Source organism: Camelina sativa, chromosome 6 (genome assembly GCF_030686135.1).
Source record: "Camelina sativa cultivar CO46 ecotype springtype chromosome 6, ASM3068613v1".
Taxonomy (NCBI): domain Eukaryota; kingdom Viridiplantae; phylum Streptophyta; class Magnoliopsida; order Brassicales; family Brassicaceae; genus Camelina; species Camelina sativa.
This window is the reverse complement of record NC_141885.1, coordinates 4699078-4718329: the sequence shown is the minus strand read 5'-3', so window position 1 is coordinate 4718329 and position 19252 is coordinate 4699078. Positions and strand designations below refer to the sequence as shown.

The 19252-nt window shown below is 41.0% G+C and overlaps 3 protein-coding genes and 1 non-coding gene across 4 annotated transcripts; 3 read left to right on the top strand and 1 right to left on the bottom strand.

The window, feature by feature from the left end:
* Nucleotides 1-9136: 9136 nt before the first annotated feature.
* On the top strand, nt 9137-9243 carry LOC147942265 (small nucleolar RNA R71). Its single transcript, XR_015560652.1, has one exon. It is a non-coding gene; the product is annotated as a small nucleolar RNA R71 (small nucleolar RNA).
* Nucleotides 9244-11840: 2597 nt separating this feature from the next.
* Nucleotides 11841-12596, top strand: LOC147942264 (uncharacterized). The gene has a single exon (XM_087455996.1). It carries the CDS (start codon nt 11841-11843, stop codon nt 12594-12596), a length of 756 nt encoding a protein of 251 aa, XP_087312122.1.
* A 1284-nt stretch (nt 12597-13880) lies between these two features.
* LOC147942263 (uncharacterized) lies at nt 13881-15154 on the top strand. Its single transcript, XM_087455994.1, has 3 exons — nt 13881-14175; nt 14464-14639; nt 14744-15154. Exons 1-3 carry the CDS (start codon nt 13881-13883, stop codon nt 15152-15154), a joined length of 882 nt encoding a protein of 293 aa, XP_087312120.1.
* A 2338-nt stretch (nt 15155-17492) lies between these two features.
* On the bottom strand, nt 17493-19105 carry LOC104790420 (oleosin 20.3 kDa). The gene is made up of 2 exons (XM_010516175.3): nt 18570-19105; nt 17493-18091 (listed from the first exon to the last, which is right to left on the bottom strand). Exons 1-2 carry the CDS (start codon nt 18723-18725, stop codon nt 17666-17668), a joined length of 582 nt encoding a protein of 193 aa, XP_010514477.1. The 5' UTR covers nt 18726-19105; the 3' UTR covers nt 17493-17665.
* Nucleotides 19106-19252: the final 147 nt, after the last annotated feature.

Here is a 19252-nt window from a genome sequence, read left to right as displayed (position 1 = left end):
TGCTGTCCTAGCATTGGAGAAAAACTTGGCCAAGAAAGCCTTCTTGCATGCATCCCAAGTAGTGATTGCACCAGTAGGGAGAGTCTTTTCCCATAAATGAGCCTTGTCCCCAAGTGAGAAAGGGAACAACCTCAGCTTGAAACTATCTTCACTTACTCCATTGATCTTGGTAAGACCACAGATTCTGTCAAACTCATCAAGATGATCTAGTGGATCCTCCATAGGCAATCCATGGAATTTATTGGCCTGAATCATTGAGATCAATCCACTCTTGATCTCAAAGTTGTTGTTGGCAACAGTTGGTGGCACAATGCCAGCTCTTTGGTTGTGAGTGTTGGGTGCATCTCCAGCACCAATGTTCCTTGGTCTCTGAATCTGATCCTGGTGATCCATAGCTACTATAACCTCTTGTTGTTGCTGAACAACTCTCCTTTGCTTAGCTCCTAAACTCTTGGTCTTGTTGTTGATGTTGTCAATAGGCCTAAGAAGATTGTCCCTTCCTTTAGACCTTGTGTGCATTAACAGACACAAACGATTTTTGCTAGGCAAGCGACTGAGCACAGGCTCAAGTAGGAGGTCAAGTCGACTGGAAAATGATGGTTATAGAGATCCGGCTTCTGGCTCGAGCAGGTGCTCGATCACGACTCGGTCGAGTGGTGGTCGAGTGGTACCTGAAATGGAACTTCAACCCAGAAACAGAAGATTCGAGTACAGCAACCTCACAAGCGTATAAAAGAACTTAATCTTAGACTAATATGGATCCTAAATGTCACAAAAACACACTCAAATGGGCAACGGCGCCAAATTGAAACAAGATTTATGTTGTGGTGTGAATGATGATGTATGCAATGGTGAGATATGAATGGAATGATGGATGGGTGTTTCAATTCCCCTTATGCTATTGCAGTACAAGAGGTATCAATCCTAAATGAGTGTTTGTGAACAATTAAGATATGCATATGAATCTAAGTTAAGACAAATGTAAAGATTGTTTGTCACTAACAATCCTAGGAAGAAAATGTAAAATGCAGAAAATAAACTACAAGAACTAACAACTAGATGCAAATGAAACTGAATGATTGAAACAGTGATAAAGCAAGAACAGAAACAGAGACTACTACTAATGAACTAATGCAAGATAAGTATTGAACTGAAAACTAAATGTATGCAACTGGAATGAAACAGGAATGAAACAAGACAAACACAAATCATAGATACAGAGTTCTGGGGATGAACTCGAGCAGCACTCGACCGAGTGTAGGTCGAGTGGGTGGTCGAGCTAGACTAGACGCAGAAACAGAGCAATGCAATAAAAACAGAGTAATGCTAAATCCAATCAAACAACAAGCAAGCAACAGGATTAAGACTAAGATTTCAATAAACAAAGAAGGTCCTGAGGATGGATTCATGGGATGGACTAATCATTGTGGTTATCTAACTTGGTCAACAAATCTCAAGCAAACTTTGAGCTAACCTCTAGACATATTAATCTAAGACAAGTTTCTCCCACTCTCATGGTCAAGAAACAATCAAACCTATGCAATTCTAGACTTGTTCTCACACAGTAAAGAATCTACACAAGCAGGCATTAAGCAATACATCTCAAACCAAACAAGACCTCTAATCTCTTAGCAAGCCTAATGGTAAGCTCTAGATCTAGCCTTATCTATGCTTCCTAAACATTGGTGTGATGCTAAGAAGCTTGAAATCAGACTCTACCCTCTCAGATATAGAATCAGCATTAAGATCATCTACCCTAGAAGAGATCTACAACAATCAAGCTTGACCAAGTCACACAAACCACAAGATCAATCCATCCTAACCCATCCTCAAGATCCTAAGGAAACTACTCACAACAATACATGATGATCAAAGTCAAAAACCCAGAAAATATTGAAACTTGCATTATTAGAAAGATTAAACAAAGATCTTCAATATTGATGAAAGGATGAAACTCAAATTCTCAATATCTTGAAAGTTATAGAACCAACAAAATATAAGAATCTAGTCTTCTTTTTTAAGGAAGTACAAGATCTTAAAAATAAAAATGCAAAAGGAATAAAACTAAAAAAGGTAAAAACTAGGTTTAGGGAATATCTAAAAAGTTGCACACTTTGGTGGCTGCAGGTACAAGGCCTTATATAGGTGAGGAGGTGGAAGCCCTAAAAATAGAAAAAGTCAAAGTAGTCAACGGCTCGGTCAACTCGACCAGTGCTCGGTCGAGTCCATGGTCGAGCTGGCTTCTCTCGTGCACACTCCACTCGGTCGAGTTCATCTACCCACTCGGTCGAGTCCATCTACCCACTCGGTCGAGTCCATCTACCCACTCGGTCGAGTGCTTGGTCGAGTTGGACTCTGGACCTTGGTTCTTCAGCCTTAACTCTCTTGCTTGCCCTTCAAGATTGCTTCACTTCTCCTCAGGATTGTTTCCATGCTCCTTAAGCTCCAAAATCACCTGTTTATGCATGAAAAGATGCAAATGCAATGCAACTAAACTCTAATGCATGATTAGTCCTAAAGCTACACAATAATGATGAAAATGGCTAGCAAAAGATGCAAAAGATGTGAATAAACTAAGGGAAAACATGGTAAAATATATGAACATCAACACCCCCAAACTTAGTCTTTGCTTGCCCTCAAGCAAATAAACAAGACATAAGAAGGTAGATGAGGTTTGAAAGTGGGATCTCAGCTCCTAAAACTTGCAAATAGACTATCTAGAATCAATGTCCAAGTTACTAGTACTATGATGCAAGTTGAATGAGCTATACCTAAAGACTTTAGACAAGCATATCACAACTTTCACTAATTTGAGCCTTAGACATCCACATGCATTTAAATCAACCATTTCCTTTAACATTCATTAATCAAGAACATGAATCAATTCTATGCAATGCTTAAACTCATTTGGCTTGGCAGTAAAAGGTTTAGAGACAATGATGGTCTCTTTTTAGAGTAGGGCTTATCAATATCAAGGTTCTCTCATAAAAAATGGATTGAGCTTTAGAAGAATGCTAAAGGTAAGAACACTTAGACACATACAAGAATAAAGCCTTGTCTACCCAAAGGTACCCAAAGTGTTTATCCTATCAATCTAAACCCAAATGATCCTAGTGCTACCCTTTAACTTCTTTTCTTCTTTTTCACCCTTTTCTCTTTTGGTTTTAAAGTCTTAGGAGAGGTTTCTTAATTGATCTTTCTAGTGGAATGGGAATTTTTTTTTTTTTTTTTTTTTTTTTTTCTTATTGCTATGGTTCTCTTTTCTTCTTATTCTTAATACATATAAGCTTTTTGCTAAACTTCACTTTGCTTTCTTTTCTTTTCTTTAACTAGAACCATCTTAGATAACCTTATTCTTCCCATTCTTTCACTAGACTTTAAATTTACTTAAACACATTCCCCTCCTAAAGACTCTAACCTTTTCTTTCTCTTTTTCCTCTTTCCTTTTCATGACAGCCAAGTCCCAAACCCAACAAGTGAACCACCTAGTCCTATCTAGTTTGTAAAATGCAAACTAGAACTACACAAGGTTTTACTCTTGTCAGTTCAAACCTAACACTTTCTACCAAGCTCAATCCCAAAAATAGGCCTCACACACACAAGAATAAACATGGCTTGAAAGAAGGTTTGGTTAGGGGTAGGGAAACTGATTTAAAAGTGAAATCAGCTACTTGGATCAACAAGAGTGGTAAAAAGGAAGAAGATGATCCAAATATGTATATGGTATCCATGAGTTTAAAGCAATGCACACATTGATAATTGAAAGTCAATATTAGGTTCTTATAGATAGGAAATGGCATCAAATCACAACATGCTTCAATTTAGACCAAATGCAATTCAGGAATTCAAGGCTTGGTTCAATCTTATGCTTCTAACCACTCAACTAGCATCAAAGTACTATTAACATGGGCATTGATCCTAGTCTAGTGAATTAAGCAAGCTAACAAGGAAAAACTCATCATAGATCCCTAATGCAAACAGTCCTATATGATAAACAAAATACTTAATTATGCAATGCAAACTACATGAACACTCTTTTTTTATAAAGATTTTTGCAAAAAAAATTCAAATTTTTATGGTTTTCCTATGCCTTAGATGATTATGCAAGTGCTAACATGATGATGATAAAAATTTGAAATAAGAAAACAAAACACAACATCAAATGCTATCTCAAACCCTCCCCCAAACTTAAATCACACAGTCCCTTGTGTGAAAGAAATTTGCTTGAGGATTCAAGACTTAAAACAAAACACAACATATGAAATGCTATGGTATGTACAATGGTAAGGTGATAATGTTACCTCAAGGATTGGAGAAGAAGCTGTCCACATCCTCCTGCATACTATCAAAGTTGTAGCTGGGGTCCTGCTGGTGACTGGAGGAAGGTGATTCGGGCAGCTCGACAATGCCAATCGACCGTGACACGGTCGAGTGCATGTCCGAGTGGGGGGGTCGAGCTGGACCGCGAATCTCCATATCTTGAGTCTGGTACTGCTGGTACTGATGGTATTGTGCTGGATCCATAAAGTAGTGGGGTGGTATGGGGGGTAACCTGGATAGCCTGGATAAGCAGCTGGAGGTGGGAAGTCAAATGGTGGTCTAGGCTGGAACTCGGTCGAGTGGCTCCAAGGTGCTCGGTCGAGTGGGTGCTCGAGTGACCCGGTCGAGTGCCTCGAAAACTGTTGTTCTCGGGTACTTGAGCTCCTCTTCCTCTGATTTGGCTCATACATTGAAGCCCTAGCTGGTTCCACAGGGTTTGCAACTCTTGAAAGTGCTCTAGTTGAGCCACTCCTCCTCAAAGGGCTTGATGGAGTTGGTGAAGAGTTTCCACTCTTCAAGTCAGCAACTTCCTTCTTCAGGCCTCTAATGGACTTAACCATGTTGGTCACCTTCTTCTTGAGCTTGTCAAACCTCTTCCCATGCCATTTGTTCCACTTTTGCAGCAATGTCAACCTCTTGCTATGCTCTCTCACTCCTCTACTATCCCTTGGATTGGGCTCATAGTTCTCAAAGTAGAACTGCTCCTCTCCATCACCCATTTCTACATCTCCAGCTGCATCAACTCTAGGCTGTACTACTCCATCAAATAAGTACTCATCAGCTGGCCAAAAATCAATGTTGGCTCCTTCTTGAATGGTAGTAAGCTCTTTGTTTGGTAGGATCACTTGTTTCTTCCCAACTGTTGGCAGCTCAAAGTTAAAGATATGGTTTCCTTGATGCATCTCCTTGGCTAGGATGAGTGTAGAGGTTAGGTAGCTGGAATCAATCCATCTTGGTGAGACCCCTTCTCCTCTAAGTGGAATGTTAGCAGCTTGAAGAATTGGAGTAATGATGCCTCCAATGGTAAGTGCTCCTCTTGAACCCTTGTTCTCAAGCTTGCCTACCCAACTTCTCAAATATATCATATGGTCTATCAGCACCATTGCAAGATCAGTCTCCACAGTGCTACCAAGGATGATGGTTCCATTCCTTGCTTGAAGAAGAACTCCATTGAGAGCCAAGTCAATCATCTTTAGCTCTCCCTCATTGATGTTTCCAGTTTCCTTCCTAGCAAAGAAGGTGTTGGCAAGAGCTTTGTGGTAGTACCTCAAGACTGGGCTCCTAATCCTTGAGCTCTTGGAGTTGGAGGATGAGTAGAGCTTGTTATCCCCAATGGTTTCCCACACAGCATACAGTTCTTCTCTTGGAACCATCAAGCTCCTATTGCTCCCAACCTCAAAACCAAACACATCAGCCAGCTTCTTCATTGAGAGCTCATGCTTCTTCCCTTTGATTGTGAAAGAAATGTGACCAGCTCCTACTACAGCATCCTTCCTCACATATGTGTGCAGCTTGACAGTGGCTAGGAACTCACAGCTTTCCTCTCTATACCCCTCCATACAAAGCCCCATGAACTTGGTAAGGCTGCTCTTCTCAAAGAGACACTCCACATCTTCATCAATGGCAAGCTTCTCCATGGTCTCCTTATGTGGATATCTGGTTCCCAAGAACTCCATCCTCATGAAAGCATCATAAAGCTGCTTCTTTGACAATCCACAAGACTCAGCTTCTCCATCATCCATTAGTTCTTCTTCCTCACTTTCTTCTTCCTCACTCTCACTTTCACTCCCCTCTTGTTCAACCTCAACAGCTGGCCTCTTTCCTTTGGCCCTTGCTCTCCTCATAAACTCATTGAGTGTTGGCTCCCTTTCCTCCTCTGATTCAGTTCTCTCAGGATCTTCCTCAACAGCTAGGTTTCTGGAACTCGCACGCTGGCTCGGTCGATCACTCGGACGGCCACTCGGTCGAGTACATGCTCGAGTGGGACGTCGAGTGGACCTTCCAGCACCCTCTCTTGATTCTAAATCAACATCATGACGACCCTTAGAGATTGCAGCTGCTTGCTTGGACTTCTTAGTGATCTTGGAAGACATTTTTGAACAAAAACTGAGAGGAATAAACTCAAAGCTTAAGGTTAATAGGTTAGTGACCCAAAAACTAGAAAGAACTAAGCTTTGAGCAAAAGATGAACTTGAGAGAGATTTTAAAGCTTGAATTTAGATATTTTGAGCAAATGAGAGAGTGTGAGAGGTATGATCTCGTGCTAGGAGTATATAAAGAAGCTAAGGGGACAAGGAGACAAGGGTGGAGCGTCCATACCATTCAAAATTGAAATGGGAATCTTTGACCTGCTTTTTGGCTACCACTCGACCCCACACTCGACCAGCACGTGGTCGAGCTCCTTGACCAATTTGAAGTTTCAAAATTTTTCTTCCTTTTCTCCCTCCACTCGATCGTCCTAGAGGCTTTGGAAACCAAATGGGCCTTAATCCTTACCCAGCTCGATCGAGTACTTCTCGTGGCCTGGTCGAGTGGGCTTGCGAACCTCTTGCCCAAGTCCAAATCTCTTCTTACCCAACTACATTCTTAATAAAAAGTCTGTCCAACAAAAACATAAAAGGAAACACATCAAAACTACTAACAAATTAAACCATATTTACAAAGGATACCTTAGGGACTTCCTCCCTAGTGAGCTTGTTTAAAGTCACTAAGCTTGACTTTGATTTCCTTCTTAAACTTGATCTAGATACCAAGGAGGTGATGAAATCCTCCCTGGAACCTCTTGGTCACTGTGAAGTTGATCCTTGATCACCTCACCCTTAGCACACAAACCATATTTCTTCTTGATTTTGAGCCTTGGTCTTGCTTTCCTCAAAGACCTCTTGTTCAGCTTTACTTGAAGATCCTCAACCATAATAGTCAACTCTTGAACTGACCTCTTAAGCTTTTCCACAGAATCCTCTTGAAGTGGGAGCTCAGCTTTTGGAGTTGCCTTATCACTTAACCCTTCTTGACCACCTTTGTCCTTGATAGTAAAAGGCTGGTCATCAATGGTGGGAAGGTTGGTTGGATTGTAGATATTGAACTTCATAACTACATCTTCAGCAATGTTCAAGGTCACAAGACCTTCCTTGACATCAATAACTGCTCCAACAGTAGCTAAGAATGGCCTCCCTAGTAAGATTGGATCTTCAGGCTCCTTGTCCATCTCTATCACCACAAAGTCAGTGTGGATCCTTGCTCTTCCTATCTTGATTGGGACATTCTCTAACCTCCCAACTACCTCTCTATTTGTCCCATCAGCTAGGCACACATGGAGTCTAGTAGATTTGAAGTCAGTTCTCCCAAGCTTTTGAGCTATGGAATATGGCATGACACTTGTTGAAGCTCCCAAATCACAAAGGCATTGGTTGTAGTGAAGATAGCTAAGTGTGCAAGGCAGATATAATGGACTTGGATCCTTAAGCTTGATTGGAATGATAACTCCTCCAAGGTCCTCAAGATCCTTCTCATCTTGAGCTTCAGCCTTCTTCTTTGACAGGTCAAGCAAAAAGTCTTTGTAGAGAGGATATGGATCATACTGTTCCAAGGCAGGTCCTCTCTCTTCTTCTTGGTAAGCAATGGTGATCTCTTGTATGGCCAACACTTCCTCAACCACAGCTTCTTCCTTTAAAACCCTCTCTTCTTCTTGTTGCCTAGCCATCATCTTCTTTCTCTCAATGATTTCCCTAAGCTCCTTAATCTTTTGTGCTTTGAAACATCCTGGGAAAGGTAGTGGAGGCTTGTAGGCAGGAGGAATGTACTTGGCGGGTTTGTCAGCCTCGGACTGTCCAGCTCGATCGACCACTCGAGCACGCACTCGGTCGAGTGGCTGCTCGAGTCCGTGGTCGAGCTCAGGTGCGAGCTCCAATTGCTTGTTACAAACATCACTTGGGGCTTCAGTAACTAATGAATTCCCCCAAACTTGAACTGCACTGTCCTCAGTGGCTTCTTCCTCATGAACCTGAATGGCTTTGGCTGTGAACTCCCTTGGATTTTGGACAGCTTTTCCAGAGAGTTGGTTGGGTTTTGGAGCTGAAGAAGAGGCTATGTTACTCTCCATGTACTTGACTCTGGAATTCAGACCCTCAAACTTCATATTCAGATCATTGTATTGAGATGTGAGCCTTTGGTTTAGCTCAGCAAACTGTTTGGCTTCCTCTATCTTCCCTTGTGTTTGACCAATCAACAGCTGTTGTACCATGGCTCTAAGGTCTTGTTCCTGGCCTTGGTTAGTCTGAAACCTTGGTGGGGGACACAACTGGGGCTGGAACACCTGTTGCTGTTGTAAGGGAAAAAGTTTTGGTGCTGTTGAGGCTGTTGAGGAGGGTAGACTTGATCTTGTGGGTTGGCCACATTTGTGCTCCTATAGGACAGATTATTGTTCCTAAACCCTCCTTGGTTATAACCCTTGAAACCTCCTTGGTTTTGCATATAGCATAACTCAGTAAACTCATTCTCTCCCTCTTGAGCTGGAGGCTCCTCTTCACTAACAAAGTGAATAGACTTTTGCTGACTTAGCAAGATCCTATCAAGCTTTTCATTCACCATTTTCAGATCCTTCTTGTACTTGTCTTCTTGATCAGTTGATGATGACCTTATGGTTCTGTCATAGTCCTCATTGTAGTTCCCATCAGACTGTGCAAGGTTCTCTACTAACTCCCAGCCTTCTTCCACATTCTTGTTGAGGAAGTTTCCATTGGAGGCTGTGTCAAGAAGCATTCTGAACCTAGGAAGCACTCCTCTATACAATGTGCTCAACAAAGACTCCACACTGAAACCATGGTGAGGACACTGAGTTTGGTATCCCTTGAATCTCTCCCAAGCTTCACAAAAGCTTTCATTACTCCTTTGAGCAAATCCAGAGATCTCATTCCTTAGTCTTGCTGTCCTAGCATTGGAGAAAAACTTGGCCAAGAAAGCCTTCTTGCATGCATCCCAAGTAGTGATTGCACCAGTAGGGAGAGTCTTTTCCCATAAATGAGCCTTGTCCCCAAGTGAGAAAGGGAACAACCTCAGCTTGAAACCATCTTCACTTACTCCATTGATCTTGGTAAGACCACAGATTCTGTCAAACTCATCAAGATGATCTAGTGGATCCTCCATAGGAAATCCATGGAATTTATTGGCCTGAATCATTGAGATCAATCCACTCTTGATCTCAAAGTTGTTGTTGGCAACAGTTGGTGGCACAATGCCAGCTCTTTGGTTGTGAGTGTTGGGTGCATCTCCAGCACCAATGTTCCTTGGTCTCTGAATCTGATCCTGGTGATCCATAGCTACTATAACCTCTTGTTGTTGCTGAACAACTCTCCTTTGCTTAGCTCCTAAACTCTTGGTCTTGTTGTTGATGTTGTCAATAGGCCTAAGAAGATTGTCCCTTCCTTTAGACCTTGTGTGCATTAACAGACACAAACGATTTTTGCTAGGCAAGCGACTGAGCACAGGCTCAAGTAGGAGGTCAAGTCGACTGGAAAATGATGGTTATAGAGATCCGGCTTCTGGCTCGAGCAGGTGCTCGATCACGACTCGGTCGAGTGGTGGTCGAGTGGTACCTGAAATGGAACTTCAACCCAGAAACAGAAGATTCGAGTACAGCAACCTCACAAGCGTATAAAAGAACTTAATCTTAGACTAATATGGATCCTAAATGTCACAAAAACACACTCAAATGGGCAACGGCGCCAAATTGAAACAAGATTTATGTTGTGGTGTGAATGATGATGTATGCAATGGTGAGATATGAATGGAATGATGGATGGGTGTTTCAATTCCCCTTATGCTATTGCAGTACAAGAGGTATCAATCCTAAATGAGTGTTTGTGAACAATTAAGATATGCATATGAATCTAAGTTAAGACAAATGTAAAGATTGTTTGTCACTAACAATCCTAGGAAGAAAATGTAAAATGCAGAAAATAAACTACAAGAACTAACAACTAGATGCAAATGAAACTGAATGATTGAAACAGTGATAAAGCAAGAACAGAAACAGAGACTACTACTAATGAACTAATGCAAGATAAGTATTGAACTGAAAACTAAATGTATGCAACTGGAATGAAACAGGAATGAAACAAGACAAACACAAATCATAGATACAGAGTTCTGGGGATGAACTCGAGCAGCACTCGACCGAGTGTAGGTCGAGTGGGTGGTCGAGCTAGACTAGACGCAGAAACAGAGCAATGCAATAAAAACAGAGTAATGCTAAATCCAATCAAACAACAAGCAAGCAACAGGATTAAGACTAAGATTTCAATAAACAAAGAAGGTCCTGAGGATGGATTCATGGGATGGACTAATCATTGTGGTTATCTAACTTGGTCAACAAATCTCAAGCAAACTTTGAGCTAACCTCTAGACATATTAATCTAAGACAAGTTTCTCCCACTCTCATGGTCAAGAAACAATCAAACCTATGCAATTCTAGACTTGTTCTCACACAGTAAAGAATCTACACAAGCAGGCATTAAGCAATACATCTCAAACCAAACAAGACCTCTAATCTCTTAGCAAGCCTAATGGTAAGCTCTAGATCTAGCCTTATCTATGCTTCCTAAACATTGGTGTGATGCTAAGAAGCTTGAAATCAGACTCTACCCTCTCAGATATAGAATCAGCATTAAGATCATCTACCCTAGAAGAGATCTACAACAATCAAGCTTGACCAAGTCACACAAACCACAAGATCAATCCATCCTAACCCATCCTCAAGATCCTAAGGAAACTACTCACAACAATACATGATAATCAAAGTCAAAAACCCAGAAAATATTGAAACTTGCATTATTAGAAAGATTAAACAAAGATCTTCAATATTGATGAAAGGATGAAACTCAAATTCTCAATATCTTGAAAGTTATAGAACCAACAAAATATAAGAATCTAGTCTTCTTTTTTAAGGAAGTACAAGATCTTAAAAATAAAAATGCAAAAGGAATAAAACTAAAAAAGGTAAAAACTAGGTTTAGGGAATATCTAAAAAGTTGCACACTTTGGTGGCTGCAGGTACAAGGCCTTATATAGGTGAAGAGGTGGAAGCCCTAAAAATAGAAAAAGTCAAAGTAGTCAACGGCTCGGTCAACTCGACCAGTGCTCGGTCGAGTCCATGGTCGAGCTGGCTTCTCTCGTGCACACTCCACTCGGTCGAGTTCATCTACCCACTCGGTCGAGTCCATCTACCCACTCGGTCGAGTGCTTGGTCGAGTTGGACTCTGGACCTTGGTTCTTCAGCCTTAACTCTCTTGCTTTCCCTTCAAGATTGCTTCACTTCTCCTCAGGATTGTTTCCATGCTCCTTAAGCTCCAAAATCACCTGTTTATGCATGAAAAGATGCAAATGCAATGCAACTAAACTCTAATGCATGATTAGTCCTAAAGCTACACAATAATGGTGAAAATGGCTAGCAAAAGATGCAAAAGATGTGAATAAACTAAGGGAAAACATGGTAAAATATATGAACATCAAAGTCCCTACAAATGGTAGTTTGTGAGGTCCTGTTACCGGAGGCAAATGAGATGATTATTGTGTCAATTGTCTATGCCTCAAACGAAGAAGGAACTAGGAAGGAGTTGTGGGAAGAAATGGAAACTTTCGCTAGTTCTCATTTTATGGAAAGTAAGTCTTGGATTGTCTTGGGGGATTTTAATCAAGTCCTAAATCCAGAGGAGCATTCTCACCCTGCCACGCTTAATGTTGATAGAAGGACAAGAGTTCTCAGGGATTGTTTGATTTATGCAGACCTGTTTGAACTTACATACAGGGGGAACACGTTCACTTGGTGGAATAAGTCGAAGACAAGACCAGTAGCCAAGAAGCTGGATAGAATCCTGGTAAACTCTCATTGGTATAGGCTTTATCCAACTTCTTTTGCAATGTTCGGAGAACCTGATTTCTCGGATCATGCTTCTTGCGGAGTTACATTGGATACTGGCAGTTTAAAGGTGAGAAGGCCGTTCCAATTCTACAACCTTCTTCTCCAGAACCCAAACTTTCTCCCTTTAGTGATGGAGCATTGGTTCTCTGTAAATGTGACGGGTTCAACAATGTTGCAAGTCTCCAAGAAGTTGAAGCAGCTAAAAAGCCCTATTCAGAGCTTCAGCAAGGAAAATTACTCAGGCATAGAACGGAGAGTGTCTGAAGCTCATGATCATTTACTAGGGTTACAAAACCAAAACATGGCAGATCCCTCACCTGTAAATGCGACTTTGGAATTGGAGGCGGAGGAAAAGTAGAGAATTCTAGTAAGAGCAGAGGAGGCTTTTTCCAGACAAAGAACGAGTATATCTTGGTTCAGAGAAGGGGACTGTAGTTCTGCTTTCTTCCATAGGATGGCGTCTACAAGAAAGGGAAAGAATCACATTCATTTCTTGGTGGACACAAACGGAGCAAGGATAGACACCCAACAAGGCATTAGGGATCATTGTGTCACCTACTTCGAAAATCTGTTTGGGAGTGGCGAATCTTCTATTGATCTAATCCAAAGTGATATGGAGCTGCTGCTACCTTTTAGAGCCTCCCAATCCCAGAAGACCTCCCTAGAAGCTTTGTTCACCAAGGAGGATGTAAAGGAGGCTTTTTTCTCACTGCTGCCAAATAAAACTTGTGGACCTGATGGATACTCTGCAGAATCCTTCACAGGATGCTGGAGTTTCATTGGTCCCAAAGTGACAGATGCAGTGTTGGAATTCTTTCGTTCTGGGAGACTACTCAAACAGTGGAACTCCACTTCTCTTGTTCTGATTCCAAAGACTCCTAATGCGTCAAAGGTCTCCGAATTTCGACCAATATCGTGCTTAAATACCGTTTACAAGGTAATCTCTAAATTGTTAGCAGTGCGTCTTCAAAACTTCCTTCCAAGTGTGATCTCGCCTTCGCAGACTGCTTTTATGCCGGGAAAATTACTTGCAGAAAATGTCTTTCTTGCGACAGAGACAGTCCAAGGTTACAATCGAAAAAACATTACAGAGAGAGCTATGCTCAAAGTGGACATCAAAAAGGCTTTTGATTCAGTGAACTGGTCTTTCATTCTTTTGGCTTTAAGAGCCATTGGAGTACCAGAGAGGTTTGTTGGATGGATCAAGGAATGCATATCAACTCCCTCCTTCACGGTTTGCTTGAATGGCAACTCGAGTGGGTTTTTCAACAGTGCCAAGGGTCTTCGTCAGGGCGACCTGATTTCTCCATACCTGTTTGTGCTGGGTATGGAGGTTTTCTCGAGGCTTCTTCATTCTCGATTTGAGCAAGGATATATCAGCTATCATCCAAGAACATCAGGTTTGGCTCTTTCTCACTTGATGTTCGCTGATGATATTATGATGTTTTTTGATGGTTCTGAAGCCTCTCTCTATGGTATAAATGAAGCCCTTGATGATTTCGCTTCTTAGTCGGGTCTGCATACGAGTAGAGAGAAAACTTAGTTGTTTCATGCGGGTTTAGATCATGACCAGGCCTCAGCGATTTTGAGACATGGTTGTCCAGTGGCTTTTCTTCCAATCTGGTACCTGGGACTTCCACTTATGCATCGTAAGCTGAAAATATCTGAGTATCAGCCTCTTTTGGACCAAATTACCTGCAGATTCAAGGGCTGGGCAGTGAAGACCTTATCCTATGCAGGGAGATGCCAATTGATTGCCTCTGTAATTTCTGGCACCATCAACTTCTGGATCTCAGTCTTTATCCTCCCAAAAGGTTGTATCAAAATGATTGAGTCTCTTTGCTCTAGATTCCTCTGGTCTGGAAGGATTGATGGCAGTACGGGCGCAAAGGTTGCTTGGGAAACAGTGTGTCTCCCCAAGAAAGAAGGGGGTCTAGGTTTGAGAAGATTCACCAATTGGAATACCACCCTCTGCCTCAGGTTCATTTGGCTATTATTCTCGGACTCGGTTTCTTTTTGGTCAAAGTGGCAAAAATTTCATAATATAAAGAGAACCAGTTTCTGGGAGGTGAAGGAAGCGTCATCGGACTCTTGGCTGTGGAGATCAATTCTCCGAGTGCGGCCACTTGCAACTAAGTCTATCAAGGTCACTGTGGGTGATGGTCGCACAGCTAGTTTTTGGCTAGACTCTTGGACCCCTTTTGGACCCTTAATTATCTTTATAGGTCCTTTTGGGCTGTCTCAACTTCAAGTCCCTATCAGCGCAAAGATAAGCGATACCTGCAATTCTGCAGGCTGGAAACTTGCTTCGCCCAGGTCTGAGTCTGCTCTCCAACTCCATATGCACCTGACTACTCAACTGATCCCTTTGTTGTCTGCTAGTCAAGATGAGTACTCTTGGGTAGTGAAAGAGAAGCTTTTTAAAGTTTTTCCCTCCGCTGCCACTTAGGATGTCCTTAGTCCAAGAAAAGAGATAACAAATTGGCATGATGTCGTATGGTTCAGAGGTCACAACGTCTAGCATCTTGGGGTGTCTCACAATCACCACACTACTCCTTTTGCTCTATAGAGATAGAATCTCGAGAGCATTTCCTTATTTCCTGCCACTTCTCTAGAGCTATTTGGCAGCTAGTCCTTGCGAGGATCGACCCTACGTGCCCTTGTCTCTCGTCATGGCCAGAACTTCTCTCATGGATCAGATCATCCTCTCCAGCGGCTTCTCCTCTTCTGCAGAAACTCGTCGCCCAAGCTTCAATCTACAACATCTGGAGACAAAGGAACAATCTCATTCATAACCAGCAGAAACTCACCCCGGATCACATCTTCAAGCAACTAGATAGGGACATCAGAAACATCATCTTAGCTAGACTCTCTCGTAAGAGGTTTAGCAACCTGATGCAGTTATGGTTATCATGATCAGAAATGCTTGTGTTTTCCTTGTAATTTGATTCCTTATTTTTATTCTTTTTGTCAAGGTATAAGAAGCCATAGGTTTTTCTTGTAAAAGCCAAACTTTTCATATATATGATATTAACAGTTATAGCAAAAAAAAATCTTTGTGACCTACGACTATTTTTTTTCCGACTACCCCTTTTCCAATAAAATCTGGCAGCATCTTACTCGAAAGCTGTTCCAACACATGTCTTCTTCTTCTATTAGTGACGCAATCTTAACAAATGAGTTTCGTAGTGGGTCTTGTTTTCCAGATTCCCATGTAGTAAAACAAGTGTCCAACGTGCCCACGTCGATGACTTCGTCCTCTTGATCTCTTTTTGTTGATCGAAATTGACGAAAAACTTCAACAGGTTCTGGTCCACCAATAAGATCTAAAGAGGCGATGTTGTTGCTGATGTCATCATCGGTCGTAACTCTTAGAACTAAAGTGTTGTCGTTGTGGAAAACTCTGTCGTCGAACACCACCACGTCGGGCTCCACAAGAACCTTCAACCTTGTCATGAAACACTTCTGCTTCGACATCATCTTCATCTGTGTCGACATCAAAACATGGATCTCCATCCGTAGTTGAAAAACAATGACCATCAATATCACAAACTTTGTCACCGTATACATCTAAGATTGGATCTCCGCTATGGTATGAAAAGAAGTTGTCATCGTTCACGTTACTGAAACAATCATCGTCGTTTCCCGCACCAGTAACCATATCAACGTCTTCATCACAATTTTCACATATCTGTTCGTCGATCTGATTGACAAAGGTGTTGTCATCTTCTTTAGTGTCGTTGGTGTTGTTAAGATCAGTATCACATTCAATGTCAACAACACCGTTATCTTCTTTTACATCAAAATTATTCTCGACTTCGTCTTCTAGTTGATTAGCGTAGACAAGGTAATTGTTGCTTTTTGCATCGGCAACACCGTCTCCGTCTTCCAAGTCGCAAACATCATCGCTTTTGACACCATATGTTAGATCTGCAGAATACACCATAAGAGACAAATCATTGTAATCACGGAACGTGTTTGTCGTTTCAAATTTTGCAAACGATCATACACCAAACTATGGTAATGATGAGGTAAAAAGTGTGCACATAACTTATTCTTAAGTTTATCCCAAGATTTAATAGGGTTTTTGCCATCTCTCTTGCGCGTGGTCTTCACTTGCTGCCACCATGATGCGGCTTGTCCTCGAAATTGTTTAACCACAAGCGAAACAAATCGATCATCTGAAACACGTTGAAACTCCAAAATCTCTTTAACATCCACCAGCCAATCTATTAATAAATCACTAGAAAATCCATCATGGAACTCGGGAATATCCCCCTAAAATCCGGGAACATCGTCGGAAGGAAATCAAACCACCAAGAACGTGATCAATCTGATACCAACTGATAGAGAGCGGAAGCTTAATAACGGACGAGAACGGTAGGTCTCCAGGAGAACTCGGATTCACGAACAGATTTTTCTTAGAACGTCGTAGCTTGACGAAGAAACAATAAGGATAGGGTCGAGATCGGAAGCGATATCGACGTGGTTTTGCAAGTCCTCCTTGCAGGGCTTGAACACAAGCTCTTAGGATTGAGAGTCCTTCTCTCTAGGCTTTACGCAAAGCTCTCTTAAAACAACGTAATCGATAATTCCTCTACATGTGAGGGTTCCATCCCTTTTATAACACACACTTTATGATAAACTCAAATCTAAAACTAAGGAAAGATATAAACACTAAATATTCTAATCTTAAACCTTTCTAAAATAAATAATTATCAATTAAAATAAGCTAACAAATCTAATGGATCCAAATCCACGTAAAGTCCATTATATGCTGCATCAAAAGCTTAGTTTGATCATGTCAGCTTCCTTGGTTGAAAAGAGAACACTTGCATGGCACTTCTTCAAGAATGGCAAGCTTATATCTACGAAATATGGCATGAGTAAAATCGTCATTACCATCGCGGTCTAATTTTCACTTGAACGCCCTAACTCTCTTTCGAGCTACATTCCAAAAGGTTCTATCATCATCGATGTGTCGATGGCCTCATCATCCAAAATGTTCTTTCGGGTGGCCTCGATCGAACAAGACATTTGATCTTCTTCTCTTGGCTTAGCATCCAAATGGTGTCCTTCCTTCATTCAATGATGGTTAATTTTGTATTTAACTAATGGTTGAGAACTCGTAGGTTATGATTGACTATGATTCCAGTTTGACTCTCTAGTTGGTAATTAAATAAAAAAAATGCAAGAAAACTACTCACCCAAAACAAAAACAAAACATAGTATGAAGTTTCTGGTTATCTCGAAAAATAAAACATGTTTACTTTCATTTATTATTTAACTAACAAGGGTTTTTATTTTGACAAGACAAAACGAACGTACACAAGATATATATTCTAAAAAGAAGAAAGAAACTGGGACATATATATAACATAAAAGGTAAAATTACATTATCGCCTTCCAAAAAGACTCACGCAAATTTTATGTTATGTTCCTCCTTGCTTTACCCGGTTCATGGGTCTCAGTAGTGAGTTCAGTATCACGAGCGTCATGTGCCTTATCTTGCACATACTGGCCCATCTCTTTTCCCTTCATACCAGCATAGCCTACCGCATCAGCCATACGTCGCTTAGCATAGTCCAATTGCTCTGGCACTGTATCACTCCTCCCTCGGAGATAATTTAAGACCCACGAGACAGAGCTCAGACCCGTCAGCCCAAACAACCCAGAAGCCAAGATTCCAGTCACAGCGAGCCCGACAGTGAGAGCCGCTGGGACGAGCACCGGACTAAAGAGAAGGAAGAGGGGAATGGAGACCAGCAAGCCGATCACCGAACCGGCTAGAGTGAGCCCAGCTAGGGTTAGCAGTGTGCCACCGATGGGGACCCCCGCTATAAGGGCTATGATCTGCATGTTTACATTTAATAAATGTTCTTTATTTAGACCTTTTCTTTTGTTCAAAAATATATATATATATATATATATATGTAAATATATTTAGACCTTTTCTAATGTCAAAAACTCAAAATGTTAAAAACGACCAATAAACCTCTAGATATGATCCTATTATATGCATGCATGCATGACCATGATCTATTAAACATACAAGTGACGCCGTATAACCCTGCTTTTAAACTTTATTTATTTTTTAGAAATTATTGCATGCATATGTTAAAGAAAAATAATAATAAAAAAAATCCTAACACTTGGAAAATAATATATATGGACTAATCACATGATGTCTAATTAGTTCGAGGCTCATGATTCTTTACTATTTATTTTTTTTTCTATTTTAAGTTTTCAGAAAATCGTTACATAGTTTTGAGTGAGTGATTAGTTTAGAGGAAAAGAAAAATGAAAAAGTAAAGGAAGCACAAAATAATACTTGGTTAGTGGAGGGGCCGCGACTCTTAAAATCAGAACCAGCACCATAACCACCGTAACCACCGTAACCGACATCATCTTCGTAGGACGGCTGAAGATGAGCACGTTTTTCAGTACGGTCGACATGCCCACGCCTATCACGGTCCACATTCGCCATATTAACTGATATGATCTATAACTAAAGAGCAAAGTGATAACAGAACTAAGGGGAAAAGTGTAACAGAACACAAAGGGGGTATAAGAGATAAGTCTAAAAGAACATATATATAAATGGATTGAAATACAATTTTTGTAGTAGAAGGAGCTTTGGAGTGAAGAGAAGAGGACACGTAAGAATGTGTTGAAGGTAGAGGTGTGGCTTTGCATGATTTCCAAGTTTCATTCCTTACCTGATCTTCTTTGCCTTCTTCTCTCCACCGTACATATTTAATCAAAAACAAACAAAACATTCGATTTACAATTGTTCTCCCTTCGACGCATACAGATGCGCACCTGTGTGCCAAAAACATCTTTCTCATTTTATTAATCTTTTTGTATAGTTTTTTTTAGCTTTAGGATATAGCCCCTATATATATCCGGTTAATTCAACCTGCTAAGAATAAATTTTCACATGTATATCTAATCCAAGTTTGGAAACAAATACATTGAAAACAAAACAAAAACAAAAAAAATCTATACGACTAA

Bases quoted from the DNA above. Each gene is read 5' to 3' on its own strand.
- LOC147942264 (XM_087455996.1), top strand. From the start codon at position 11,841: ATGGTAGTTTGTGAGGTCCTGTTACCGGAGGCAAATGAGATGATTATT.
- LOC147942263 (XM_087455994.1), top strand. From the start codon at position 13,881: ATGCATCGTAAGCTGAAAATATCTGAGTATCAGCCTCTTTTGGACCAA. The intron at 14,176-14,463 runs GTTTGAGAAGAT...TTATCTTTATAG, and splicing joins CAAGAAAGAAGGGGGTCTAG to GTCCTTTTGGGCTGTCTCAA. The intron at 14,640-14,743 runs GTAGTGAAAGAG...CGTATGGTTCAG, and splicing joins GTCAAGATGAGTACTCTTGG to AGGTCACAACGTCTAGCATC.
- LOC104790420 (XM_010516175.3), bottom strand. From the start codon at position 18,725: ATGGCGAATGTGGACCGTGATAGGCGTGGGCATGTCGACCGTACTGAA. The intron at 18,092-18,569 runs GTATTATTTTGT...GTAAACATGCAG, and splicing joins GCGGCCCCTCCACTAACCAA to ATCATAGCCCTTATAGCGGG.